At 44.3% G+C, this 14,579-nt stretch overlaps 1 protein-coding gene across 4 annotated transcripts in view; it reads left to right on the top strand.

Moving 5' to 3' along the window:
- The first annotated feature begins 4,012 nt into the window (after positions 1-4,012).
- The window catches only part of GRIP1 (glutamate receptor interacting protein 1), a 681,581-nt gene continuing 671,014 nt past the window's right edge, over positions 4,013-14,579 (top strand). For 2 of the 4 annotated variants that reach the window (XM_059683529.1, XM_059683527.1), the window contains exon 1: positions 4,013-4,785. In XM_059683529.1, coding sequence (XP_059539512.1) covers positions 4,728-4,785 — 58 coding nt within the window. In that variant the 5' untranslated portion in view covers positions 4,013-4,727. The remainder of the gene's footprint in view (positions 4,786-14,579) is intronic. The other 2 variants (XM_059683530.1, XM_059683528.1) reach the window with 1 other exon arrangement.

Here is a 14,579-nt window from a genome sequence, read left to right as displayed (position 1 = left end):
GAAAAGTCTGAATGTAAAGGGAGAGTTTGAGCGTCAGTAATCTTAATGATAATTTAGAAAGGTAAATCCTTTTTTGGATTAACATTTTCTTTTCTTAGGCAAAACCAACGTTAATTATATGTTATGGAATCTTCTCATTCTCATTCAGGGACCTTGATTCTCCTTTTGGATTACGCATTTCTTTGAGAACTTGATGAGAACTATAGACTCTCTTATGTCCAAAAGTGTGTATGTGCGTGTGTGCATGTGTGCATGTGTGTGTGTGTGTGTGTGTGTGGGGAGAGGGCGGGGGGATAATAGATGTACATTCAGAAATTTGCGTACAATTTTAGGGAGTTTTTGTATTTTTTGAAACCCAGCCATTGAATCCTGAAAGAGTGCTCTGCATAACTTCTTTTGTAACCAAGTTGACACATTAAATTAACCACCACTGCCCTAACCGGTTTGACTCAATGGAGCATTGGCCTGCGGACTGAAGGGTCCCAGGTTCAATTCTGGTCAAGGGCATGTACCTTGGTTGCGGGCACATCCCCAGTAAGAGGTGTGCAGGAGGCAGCTGATCAGTGTTTCTCTCTCATCGATGTTTCTCTCTACCTCTCTCCCTTCCTCTCTGTAAAAAATCAATAAAAATATTAAAAAAAATAAATTAACCACCATTGCCTCTCTGACTCCAACCACTGTGCCCTGTACTACTATTTCAAAATACACTCTACTGTTTTTCTTAGATGAACTTTCATTTTGCTTTCACACATTCCTTACTTGAATGATTCTTGTTAGATCTCTTCTCCTTCCACGTTTCCCTTCCCCAGTTACATTCTCCTAACTGAAAATTTTAAAGTTAAGACCACTGTCATTCATTCTGTTTGCTTTCTGCTCTCTTTGTTTTTTTTCCCCCCAGGAAGACAAACTACCCAAGGAAGCTTCTTTCATTTTAAATGTTCAAAGAGGGTTTTGCTGCAAAAGTGAGTTAACAACATCTAAAAGAATCCTGGGTACCCACTAGGAGTGCATATCAGGTGTTAAAAGAGTTTTCAAATTCGCTGCATGCCACAAAAAAGAAGTGCATGTTTGGTAGCAGTTCTAAAACTTTCAGGTGGCTGCTTAGTATGCAGTGTGTGTATTTGGAAAAGTCAATGCATGATTAAAAAAAATATCGTGGATGTTTTTAGGCCCTGGAGCCAATCCAAAATAACAGCTGGGGTTTTATATCTCCTGGGGGACTCCTCAAACGCATGAAATTCAGTCTCAGGAAGTCATCACACTCTGTTAGAATGAAAGCCCTGTGAACAGAAGACTGGAAGCTCAGTTGTCAGAGTACAAAGGAATTGAAAGGGAGGCTGCTCTTTCTATCACATACATTTTCAATTCTTTAATGGGCTGAGTGCATCCATGTAAGTTTGAAAAGGTGATCTAATAGCAATATTAAAGCTTTTAGAGTTTTTTTCCTTTTCTACCAGGTGAGAAAGGCACGAGTAGGAAGAGAACAAGTCTCTTCTCATTACTTTAAAGTTTTAAATAGAAAAGGAAATCAAGCAAGGGCACACCCAGGATTATGTCCTACGGCCTGAGCAATCAACTGTGTACACTGCACAATTAATTTTAATTAAACTTTGAATTCTGTAAACCCAGACTATAAAGCCATTCAAATTGTACAAATAACTTAGAAGAATTTGTGTTTAAAAAAAGGAGCACCAGTTCTTCATATAAGTGAGCTAATGTTTAGAAACAGACATTGCGGTTGTAATTGCAGTTAAAGTCTTTAAAGGACACTGAATTTCAAATTTAGTAAAGGAGAAAAGTAGTATATCTTATATCCTACTGGTTGGTAGATATCTTCCTCATGAAAGTTCCAACAGTATTACAATTTCCTTGGAATAAATTTGTATATGTGATGCTTTGGATATGAGATGACTTCAACAATAAACAAATATATCAGATGAAGTTTTCAATGATTAAGTTATCTCTTTTATGTCTGGTTTGATATTATCAAGCGACATAGTATTGTGAAAAGGATTCATAAGGGCCTATTTCCCCGAGGTGATGTTCTAGGCATAGCCCAGGTAGCCTACATGAGGTTTAATCCTACTATCATCAACCATCATTGACTGAATGCTTACTGTCCCTGGCTCTGGGGATGCAAAGAGGTAAGCCATAGTCCCCCCCCCCCCCCCTCCTTCCCCGAGAGAGCTTAGAGGCTAACTGGTGACTTACATGTACATACAAAGATGATACAAGGTTGGATATTGTTAACAAGTGTTCAGACAATAAGTACTTTGAGGTTGGGGAAGATAGAAATCTATTCTTAAGAGTTTCTTTACCAGTCTCAGTTGTATAATCTGTAAAATAATATCTGACCCTAACACATAAAAGGATGTGTTAACTTGATCTTCCACTACGAAATTGTAATTGTCTTAGATTCCAGGCTTTTAACCCCGAATCTAATACATTAGTAGGAATTTTGTCTATCTGAGCTAAAACACTATTATTTTAACTGATGTGCACTGGAACTCCCTATCCACTGTAATCTGTCAGGACTCAATCTTGGCAGGACAAGCACACCACTGAATGTACCTATACGAGTATAGTTCAATCCATATTATAGTGTGTAGGTTTTCTAGAATGATGCTTGTTAGAACCACCACACACACATACAAATGCTATATAAGACACTATCAAAACAAAAACAAGCATGACCCATGTTAAAAACCTAGGTCTTTGTCTGCATACATACACCAGCTGCCCTGGGTATGGCTGGGTTTGCTCTGTCCTTCGGGGGAATCCATGACAAAAGCCTTTCTCCAATGAAGGATAGTGGGACTAGATCTTGAAACAAGATGAGGCTAAGACTATTTCAGGACTGAGGGTGGACCACTGAAAAGTGACAGGAGTGGCGTTCATATTGATTTTTCTGAGTTTTGCTTCTCAAAGAATCTGGAAAGAAGATTTGAGCAGCTCAGACCAGATTTCTAAGGATAACGGCCTGAAATGGTTTGATTCTGCCCTTCGAATCTCTTACCTTTCAAGCTCCTGGGCCTGAGCCTTTCCATTGCTTAGGAGAGACAGTCACTTGTCGTTGGCACCTGGGCATTTCTGTCATGACAGACAGCCACCCAGCCAAGGGGCAGTAGCAGGAGCCAACATCAGCCGGATAAGACTGCTTCTGCAGTGGCAGAGAGAGAGAGAAAAAAATCCTACTTTGCTGTCCTTTGGAGTTATTAAATTCTCTGGTTGTATGATTATGTTTCCAAGAGAAGAGAGCCGATGCCCTCAGTTTGGGAGAGCAAACTGCAGTTCCGTCAGAGGCCAAAATAAACTGCAGGTCAGAGAGAATCATGACAGTGCAGTGGTTGGTCCCCAACAACTCACAAATCAGTAGCTGTCGCCTCTGGGCTCGAAATTCTTCAGTCCACATCCGGTTCTTGGGAGGTGAAGGCACAGGTGTGATGGAGCCAGGACCCCCGCCTTGGGGAAGATGGACTTCATCACTCTGCAGGACGGACCAGGTGCCATTTGTAAGACTGTCAGGAGCCCCACCTAGCATTAGTCTTTTGAAACCACAAACAAGGGCCCCCATATCTGGGCAGAGTCTTCCAGGCTCTACTGTTAGGCTGTCCTCCCCCTCCCCCCTGATTCAGTCTTCTACCGATATTTCTAAGAGCTCATGACAAGGGGAAGCAATTCATCATAAAACCAGACCATAAAACCCTTCTTCTACTTGAAGACGCAATTAAATAGTCACTCCGCCAAGGTCTCCTCTGCTTCATTTTAAAACAAAAGAGGTTCGTCTATGAACGCCCTTCCCACCCCCCAGAACAAGTATTCCGGGAACCATGGCTGGTCATCCCGAAAGTTGCTTTTTCCCTTAGTCGAAGGGCGAAGTTAGAGAATCCATAGCTGCCAAGTCTGGACTTGGGGGAGGGGGTGACAGCGGGGCGGGGGGAGCGCGGCGAGGAGGAGGGACCAGAGGAAGGACACTGCCCCCTACTTCTTTGAGGTCGTCGCCTCGGCCGGCGGAGCCGCCAGTTTGGGTCTGGGGAGGGACGCCAGGCGGCCGTAGGGGAGCGGCGTGGGCTCCGCACCCGCGGCGGGGTGCCAGGCTCGGTACCTGCGGCCGGGCGCGCTTCGCAGGCCGCCCGGGGCGCGGAGGGTGTGAGCGCGCGCCCCCTCCGTGCCCGCTCCGCTCCGCTCCGCGCGCCTCTCGGGAGAGGCTCCGCCGCGAGCGCCGGGGAGCCCGCAGCCTCAGTCCCGCCGCCCGCGGAGCTTTGTGCGGCGGCCGCGGCTCCGAGTCCCACCTGCTGGCGGCGGGGAGACAAGGAAGGGGAAGAAGAGGAGGAGGAGGGGAGAGAGGCGGCGGCCGGAGCCCACTCCTCCCCCCGGCGCCCACCTCCCGGGGGCTCCGCAGTCCCGGCGCCCGGCCTGCACGCGCCCCCCGCCCCCGGCCCGGCCCGGCCTCGCGTGCTCACCGCGGCAGCCGCAGCTGCAGCCCCTCCAGCCCGGCCCGCCCGGTCCGGCCGCCGCCACCTGGAGCCGCCGGCGAGTTTGAGGCGAGCGCGGGGCGCGTGGCGCCGCCTCGATGCGCCCGGGAGCCGCCGCGGCGCCCCAGCCCCGCTGAAGAGCCGGAGCGCAGCGGCCGCCCCGGAGGGCAGGCGGGAGGCGCGGCAGCCGCGGAGAGGGAGCCGGCGAGCGAGGCAGAGCGAGCCCCAGAGCCAGCGCAGGGAGCAGGCACCATGCCGGGCTGGAAGAAGAACATCCCCATCTGCTTGCAGGCGGAAGAGCAGGAGCGAGGTGAGTGAGGCGACGGCGCGGGGGGCGGGGACGGGGGTCCGGGCTCGGGCCGCCCGTGCCTCCCTCTCCCCAGTCCCCTCCCGACCTGTCCACCGGCCGGCGGGGGAGGGGCGCCGCGCCCACTGGTGCCGCGGGCGAAGCCAGGCGGCGGCGAGCGAACTCTGAGCGATTTCTTTCTTTTTTGGGGGGCGGGGTGGGAGGGGGGTCAAGGTGAGAGGGAAGGGGAAAAAGAGAGGGCGCTGCAGCAGCCAACTTTTTGATTTAGGGAAAGATTTTTCTGGAGAGGCCCGAAGGGGAACTCCAGCTTCTGCAGGGCCCGCTCGCACGTGGAGCCCGGAGCGGCAGGGTGCGGAGTGGGTGCTGGGGGAGAGGATAGGGATGGCCTGCAGTGCTTTAAGCGACTTTCCAAACTTTCCCCCCCTCCCGCGGCCGCCTTCGCGCGGTCCCCGCCGGTGGCTGAGCTTCGATGGTGCTCCCCAACCCAAAGTTGCTGGAGATCCAGGGAGGAGGAGGAGAAGGTGGGGGTGGAGGAAGAGCGCGGGGGCGGGAGGTGGGCGCTGCCTCCGGGCTGGGCTCCGGAGGGGTAGGGAGGAGGAGGGAGGCTGTTCCCAAGGCCGACGGTCTGGGGCTGGGAGTGATGCCTCAGAGATGAGCGATGCCCCCGCGCAGTCCTGGCTGTCAAGTTAATACCGCAGGACTGCGGGCTTTTCACAGTTACTGTCTATTTTCTTTGTAAAAGCGGCTCTCCGTGCCTGGTGACTTGTCGACCTTTTGTGCTTCAGCCTGACAAGGGTGCTGGGCACGTTGCTTTTAAGTGACTCTCGGAGAGGAAAGTTCAAGGCCTTTTGCACCTTAAAGGCTTGGTTTTGTTGAGGTCACGTTAGGGTGCTTGGTTTGTGCCGAGGTTGGCCAGGGAGTTCAGCTCGGTAACCTGGATATGAGTGCACCAGAATTTCCTACGCAGGCCCCAAGGGGCCGGGGAGGGGTGTGCCTTGTCCCTGCTAGCATCCCCAGGGACCCTGGCTGGCAAGGTCCACCAGGATGGTTCCCCTGCCCCTCCCACCCCGGCCTGCCCTGGCTTCGAGGAAAATGCTTTAGACTTGGATGGGTTTCAGGATGCTGGGGTTGCATGGGCTGTGGCCCCAGACTGTGTTGAGGGTAAATGGTGCTGCCAGGGTGAGTGGGTGAGGAAGCAGGAGGCCGGTTGGTGTATGGAGAAGGCAGAGTTGTCAGGAAAGCTTACTCCAGCAGCTGATGGGTTGGTGTGGAGGGTGGCTTGGTTATTGAGCACGCCAAAAGTTTCAGGCTTTTGAAATGATGTTACTACTGAACAGCCGATGCACGATTTCCAGTTTTTCTCTAGGTGGCACAACCTGTCTGGCTTATATCCTGTTTAATGACTCAGGGAATTCATCCCCTTTTAACCACTTCTTTAACAGACATGTGTGTACATTTCCAGCACATTTTCTGGCCAGCGACTTTGCGTTCACCTACTCAGGAGGCACCCCTTAGGAATGTTTTTTCATTTAGTTAATCATATCTGTAAGAGTTGCAAATAGTGGTACCAGTAATTTATAACCAGGTGAAAGCACGGCATGCAAGCGTTCTGTGAAGCATGGACCGTCTCTCCTATCAATTAAATGTATCCATTTGCTAGAGAAAATACCGCAGTACTGGCAAAAAATTGAATCAGAACGCTGAAATGGGTAGATTTTTTGGATTGTGACAAAATGTATGTCTTTTAGAAATATACGGTAACTTTGAAAGGTGATCAGCTAATCTGTTTGGTGAAGATAAGTCTGAATTTCCTCCTGAATGTAAAAATCTGAGTCAGAAATTGGGTGTTCTGTCTTATTTTCATCCATAGGAAAAAAACAGGGAACCTTGGTTAACTTTGTGGCTTTTTCACTTTAAAAGTTTCTTACTTTTTGCTTATATTATGTGATACTTTTCTAATTGGTATTGGTTTTGTTTGTTTGTAGTATTTCTTTTTGAGGTCCTGCTTCATTGGTAATGCACAAATATTTGTGTTTAGTTTCTTTTAAAATCCCCTACTTTGTGTTTGAAGTGTGTGTGTATACATATATAAAGATGTATTTAAATTAATGCATATGTCAGAGGACACTGCTTGAGATTGGCTTATACTTTTGAATTTTACTGTGAAGTAATGAGCAATGTTTTCTATTTGCATTTGAAATCAGATTGTATTTACAAATTTAATTGATTCAAATAGTGTTGATTTAAGTTCTTGTTAAATATAAACAGAAAGAGTAAATTATCAGGTTGGTCAGGAGAATAATGAATATAGAGGAAACAAATACTTTCTAAAAAATTATTTTCCAGGAATAACATTGACTAAAAAGTCAATTTCTAATATGTTACCATTAAATTCTAAGGTTGGTTATACTGATATAACCATTGCTCTTTCCACATTCTCTACACTCAATTTACATTTAAATATTCTAAAACCCATTATGGAGACTACTCTAGCATAACATTTCTTCATGTAGATTTTATTGAGCTAAATTTCTTTCTGACACTTAATGCAAATTGATACAGGCTGCTAGCTTCTTTAAGGACCACATATTTGGACAAGTATTTCTCAGTATTAGTCTTTAAAAAAAAATGCTGATCTCAACTCAAAAGATTCAGGGAACCTGCTTTTTTGGTATTGTCACATACAAAGAGAGGTTAGCCAGTCTATAAAGATTCATGCCATACCTGTACACCATTGATAACTTGGATTCATCTTGAAGAGTTCTGTCAAGATATTGAGTGAATTATTGCTACTGCATCCAGTGCTGAGCAAGGAAACTGTAGCAGATGGGTTGTTGCAGTAAATGCAGTCACTTCCAAAATGGCATGTTATGATTCACTTATGTACAGTGACGTATTATTAAAATTCAGGACACATTTCTCTGTCCTCCCCCAGTTTTCTGCCTGAGCTGATGAACCCAATCCACTTAGAAACCACCTAATACACTTTTGGGTAAATGTTTCAGGAGAAGTGAAATGATCCTGCAAACTGTTCTATTTAACACCCCTTCCAATCAAATTAAATTAAGTAATTTATTAGTTGTTTTAATCTTCTTATTAGCTGATCATGTATAATAGGAATATAGTTGTTAAGGAAAATCTCACTATAAAGGAATAGATGCCTCAGTAATTAATGATGCCTTTCTTTTGCCTTGTATGCGTGCGTGCGCGCGCGCGCGCACACACACACACACACACACACACACACACACACACACACACTCACCAGGGGAAACAGTTATGCATTTTGTATAGGTACTCTCCCCCTGGCCTTTCTGTTCTCACAGGTTTTGGAGGTTTACAGGTGAACTTGAAAACTTCCCTTTGGACTTCTGTAGACATTATTTTGTCTTGGGTTTTGCTTCTGTTTTGTCAGATGAGAGCATTTGCATCTCTTAAAATATAAAGATTTAGCTTTTACAAAATATCTATGAGAAAGCACAGGGGGCTTAAGTAGTGTGCCTTCTTTATAGCTTTGGTCTGTTTCATTTTCCATATCACAAGGAGATCTGGTGACTCTGCCACCACAACCTGCTTAACAAAAAGTCCAATTTGAAATTTGAGTTTTGATCTCAGAGTGCTGTGGGGAAGGGAGAAGAAAATCAAAATGCATGGAGCGTCTGCTGTACGTTGGGCACTGTGATCCACATTTCACATGCATTATTTGGTACAGCCTTACTGCATACCTGTAAGGTAGGTATTACTATTATTTACTCAGATATATGAAGAAACAGATAATCAGAAAAGGGAAAAAGGTTTTCTAAAGTTACAAAGCAGAGGGCACAGTTTCTAAAGAGATAATTTTAAAAAGTTACAGTTCCTGAGATAAAGTTTTCCGATTATATCAACATTATAACATCATACTAGAGGCCTGGTGCACAAAATTCGTGCACGGGGGAGTGGAGGTGGGGTTGGGGGCCCCCTCAGCCCAGCCTGCACCCTCTCCAATCCGGAACCCCTCGGTGGACATCCCTCTCACAATCCAGGACCGCTGGCTCCTAACTGCTCACCTGCCTGCCTGCCTGATCGCTCCTAACTGGCCCCCCTACAGCCTGATCACCCCTAACCGCCTCTGCCTGCTGACCTGATCACCCCTAACATCCTCCCCTGCTGGCCTGGTCACTCCCACCTGCCCCCCCCCCCCCCGCCAACCTGGTCGCTCCCAACTGACCCCCTGGCCAGCCTAGTTGCCCCTTACTGCCCTCCCTGCCAGCCTGGTCGTCCCCAACTGCCCCCCCTGCCAGCCTGGTTGCCCCCAACTGCCCCCCCCCTCCGCCGGCCTGGTCGCCCCTCACTGACCCCCCCCCCCCCCCCCCCCCGGTGGCTGGTTGCCCCACACAGCCTGCTGTTCAGTCATTTGGTCGTCCCTCACTAAACCCCCTGCCGGCCTGGTAACCCCACATAGCCTGCTGCTCAGTTGTTTGGCTGTCCCTCACTACCCTGCCAGCCTGGAAGCCCCACTCAGCCTGTGGTCATCAGTTCAGTTGTTTCAGATGTGACGGCCCCTGGCTCCTTATATATATAGATGTGTTGTTTTTTGTTTTTGTTTTTACAAAAACAGAATTTTAATAAACTGCCACCAAATCTTTCATTAGAAGAGTTTTTTAGTTACATATCTATCTGGAAGAAGTTTCCACAGTATATTATTTTGGGCATTTAGCAAACTGACTTTTACTAGCTCTAACCATAAGCATTGGAACACCAACATATTTTTTAAGTAGAATTATTTGACCAAACTTAAAGAAACTCATTTAAGAGAGTGGTTTTTCCACCAAAGACTTGACATAATCACATGGTTTTCCCATTTGTCAGGAAGGTAAGAATTAACAAGAATTAAGTATTCTTCCTCACTGCAATGAACTGGGAAAGTACTATATTGTTAATAGCCATTGTGCATTTGCTCTTTTGCCAACATTTCATTTAATTAAAGCCATCCATCTGAAATCTCAGCCTGACTATCAGGAGGACCAGTGGCCGAACAAAGGGACTTCAGAAGTTGCTTTCTTCTATGGCAGCCTGCTTGGTTCTTTCGTGGAGAAAAAGAAGTATCACTGTGATTGGTACTGGATATTAAAGATTGAATATCATGAGTTTTAAAACTGTTACGTTAAATGCTGGTAATGGCTAATGGTAGAAGGCACTTAGAATTTGATTGATTTATTTTCAGTTAAAATATAATAGTAATTTAGTAATACAATATACAAAAGTAATAGTAATACAAAGTAACACATCTAACAGAATGCAATTGAAACGCTAAAGCAAAACCTGGTTATGCATGTCTTGTTCTATCTCTTATTAAAGTGTATTTCTTCTTAAATTTAAAGGTTTCCTAAATATGAAAGTATATCAATACAAATCTCCTCATTCAAGGGAACTACATGGGTAGGCATGTCAGTGGCCAAAGGGTGCTGTCAGTTTTATAGGAAAGTTGATGTTCTTCAAAAATATCTACCAATTAAAACTCACCTGGTTGACTTTCTTACTGCCTTTCATTTCAACAGTGATCAAACTTTAAGCACCAGGTCAGGTGTTGAATAGAATGGGAAGACATGGCTCCTATCCTAGATAGATTCCTTAGCCCCATCCAGCAGGGAGGTGGACCACAAGATATTTGAAGTTGAACAGCTGTGTGTTTAAATCCACTTCAGCACTTCCTAGCTCTATAGTCTTTTTACTACTCAAAGCCATTGCATTCTCCTCTTTATGATGAGGACAAGTAATATCTACCTCATGGGAGGATTAAATGAAATTAACAAATGTGGGGGAATTTATGACACTACCTTGCATATAGTTCAGGGCTCAGTAATAACAACTGCCATTAATTTTATATCTTGATGTAGATCTGTAAAACCAACACCTCAAGGTGATGATGAAATGATACATTTTTATTATTTAAAGACTTCATAAACTAGTAAAAAAAAAAAAGGTCAGTGTTTAATAAAAAGCTACACAACTTTATAAGACCAAGGTTTTTGATATATTCTAGTCCAACTCTCTCATGAAGAAGAAGAAACTCCACTGTAGAGAGAAATGTGTCAGAGGCCACATTTCATACATAAGTAAACTGGCCACTAATTGGGGAGGAGTTTAGTTGGGAGGAGATGTGAGAACTGATGTTTTGGGCAAAGGTCATGGCATGTCCCAAAGCACTTTGGAGTAAAATATTCCAGGAGCTACTACTCATTTCTTAGGGGCTGAAATATAGAATAAGCACAAGCATATTGACTGTTGAATATGAGTATGCTTTTCCCAAGGATGTGGAGAAACGGGGCGGGAGAAGGTGAGACCAGAGAGCCAGCTTTGGAAGGACTCTGAATGCCAGATTGAAGAGTTCAGTTGTATCCAGCAGGTGATGAGGAGTTAAAGGAAAGACTTCCAAGGGAGAAGTGAAGGGGTCATATTTGCATCTTAGAAAGGTCACCTTGGCAGCAAGGGGGAAAGATTGGAAAAGGGAGCGACTGGCGGTGGAGTTGGGACCAGGTAAAAAGCTTCTGCCCTGTTTCAGGCCATGAAGAGATACTCAGGAGGAGGACTTGGTGTGCAGGTGAACCTAGGAAATATGGAGGGTGTAGGTCTCTGGTATGGGTAGTGATTAGAGTCAGAGTGGTGTCATGAGGCTCAGTGCCTAGTAATATTTTCACCACATATTGCCTTTCTTTTTTTAGAATATGTTTTTATTGATTTTTAGACAGAGAGGATGGGAGAGGGATAGAGCGATAGAAACATCAATGAGAATCATTATTGATCAACTGCCTCCTGCACACCCACTACTGGGGATCCAGCCTGCAACCTGGGCATGTGTTCTGACTGGGAATCAAACTGTAACCTCTTGGTTCCTGGGTCGACCCTCAACCACTGAGCAACCCTGGCCGGGCCATATTGCCTTTCTTTTTCCTCTCCTCTCCAAATCTTTGTAAGGGGAAAATGTACACATAATTTGTCAGAATAATGTAAAAATAGAGTACCATCAAAGTGATTGAGTACCAAGCTCGGTCATCATGATAGGTTAATGGACACTAGTTAATTTTAATTATGTAAAATTCATATACTATCTAATCCTAAAGGAAAAATAATTATTATTCTGTGCATTTATCTCCTAAAACTAATTTGGAATTTTAAGTGATTTTTTTTTTAAACAGAAAAAGAGAAAAGTAGTAATTATTTTATAGAAATGTCTTCCCTAGTAATAGAAGTGGGTAGATTAAAAAACACAATATTAATAAAGTTTTAAATACTTTTTATACTGGACTCAAGATTAGAGAACCAGGATTAAAATTCTCTCTTAGCCATGTTCCTGATTATCGGGTCTGGGCACAGCCTGCTTCTCTGAACTCCCCTCTTCTCATCTGTGAAGTAAAGATGATTCTTGATATACCAGCCTCCTGGGGTTATGTGACTGGTGAAAGCTATTATTGTTACATGGTTATGTTACAAAGGGAGGAAGTTGTTGAAAGACCGAGATTCTTAAAGTACACTTGTCTATGAGCTGGTGGTTTCTGGATGGAGGTGTTATTTGCATAACTTCTGTTTCATAAGCTGGAATTTTTCATTAAAAAATTCTAATTCTTAGTCTTCCAAAATGAAGTTCAAATATATTATGTTCTCCCCTCAGGCCTCTATTTATAATAAAATAACGCAAACGATGCAAATTATAATACATAGCTTCACAGTTCCTCAAGGCAGCCTCCTTTTTGGCTCTGCCTGGAAAAGTCCAGCTCAGATGCTGAGTGGGCCTTGCCTTTACTCCTGTCATTCACTTCCTGCTTCTCTCCAGTCCAGACTTCTTTACTTATCAAACCGAAATCATGGGTGGCATCTTTTCAAGGGACATCTCCACTGTTTTAATTTTATTATGCGATTTAAATATGTACTAACATAAAACCAGATATAAACTCATGATGGTCATAGCTTTCATCCAAACACAAAACCAAAACAGATTTTGCAAATGAAATACAAACAAAACTACCAAAAAACCCAGTAACTTTCAAATTAACATCAATTTCTTGTGACTTAATATTATTTTCCTGAAATTAAATTCTCTCTTGCAGTGTGAATATGGTACTCACCGCAATGGAAAGGAATATTGTCTTTTTTTTTTCTAGTTGAATGCCTATAGAACCTTGGTTTTAACACTTGGTCTTTCCGGAGCATGTGCATACATTTACATATGAAGTCCTCCATTCTCATTGGTCTGTTTTGCACCATTGTGATCCTAAATACAAAACCCAGTATGGTGCTGCAATTGGTGGCAGTATTAGGTAGCATACTGAGCTGCGTTCATACTTCTTGAACTATTTGTGGTGGAGTCTTTTTATTTTTTTTAAATTCTCAGTCTGGTATGTAGTTCTGTAGCATAGTGAGTGTACCATGTGCAACTCCCACCTGACTCTGGTCATACGTGTACTTGTCCATGTCCTTTTCAGTGAGTTGAGCTCATACATCACAGACTTAGATATTGGGGCAGTGTCTTATTGCTACAGGGATTTCTAATCACCTACCTTCATTTTTAGTACTCATGTAACCATGGACAGGTAATAAACAGTTTTCTGCCCAGTATTGTCCACAGATCACACTTTGAATAGTACCGGATTGGAATACGATTATGTAGCTGGGGTTGGTGAGAAGAGTTCAGAAGGATGTGTGTGTGTGTGTATAAAAATGTACTTTTAAGATGCATATAATTTATTTTCTGTAGCTGCTTTCACCTTACCTTCAAGATCCCATTCCCACGGAAGATGGAAAACATCTGATGATGGACCTGGAGAGTATTATGCTAAGTGAAATAAGTGGTCAGAGAAAGACAACTACCATATGATTTCACTCATATGTGGAATCTAATGAACAAAGTAAACTAACAAAATAGAAACTGATTCATAGACAGAGAACAAACAGACTGACTGCTGTCAGAGGGCCTGGGTGAAAAGGACGAAGAGATTAAGCAAAGACAAAACAAAATATAAAACCCCCAAAACACCCCGGGTGGGTCAGTTGATTGGAACATTGTCTTGTACACCAAAAAGGTTGCAGGTTTGATTTGAGGTCGGGGCACATACCTGGGTAGCGGGTTCAGTCCTCCATCAGGGTACATATGGGAAGCAACTGATAGCTGCTTCTCTCTTACATCCATGTTTTCTCTCTTCTTTCCTTTCTCTCTAAAATCAAGGAAAAAAAAACACGTATCCTCAAGTGAGATTAAAAACAAAAACAAAAAACAAAAACCTCATAGGCACAGACAACAGTATAGTGATTACCAGAAGGAAAAGGGGTTGGGAGGAGGTAGAAGAATGTATGGGGGGATAAATGGAGATGGAAGGAATCTTGACTTGGGGTGGTGAAACGCAATATAGTATACAGGTGATGTATTATAGCATTGTACACCTGAAACCTATATAATTTTATTAACTAATGTCACCTCAATCAATTCAATAAAAAAAGGGGAAAAATGAGCACATTACTCCAAGGTTTAAAAACTCTGTGGTTGTTTCTCTTATTTCTCAAGGATTTCCCCTTCCCTCATTCGCAAGATGGCATTCGGGTGAAGGGAAAAGCTTCTTATTCTCATGGCACTGGGTGAAGGGCATTTTATTCATTGTGTGACCCTCACTGAGTCCATTGCTCTGCACTTGGCACACATTGTGACTGGGCGTAGTGCCCTGGTTCCAGTGAAATGAGCCTGTTCCCATTTGGTCTTGTCACCTTGGCAGCTGGTTTGGACTTCCTGGACCTAGCCGTTGTGTCTGGCGGTACCTTCTGCAGAC

Source organism: Myotis daubentonii, chromosome 2 (genome assembly GCF_963259705.1).
Source record: "Myotis daubentonii chromosome 2, mMyoDau2.1, whole genome shotgun sequence".
NCBI lineage: Eukaryota > Metazoa > Chordata > Mammalia > Chiroptera > Vespertilionidae > Myotis > Myotis daubentonii.
This window is presented reverse-complemented; position numbering and strand designations above follow the sequence as displayed.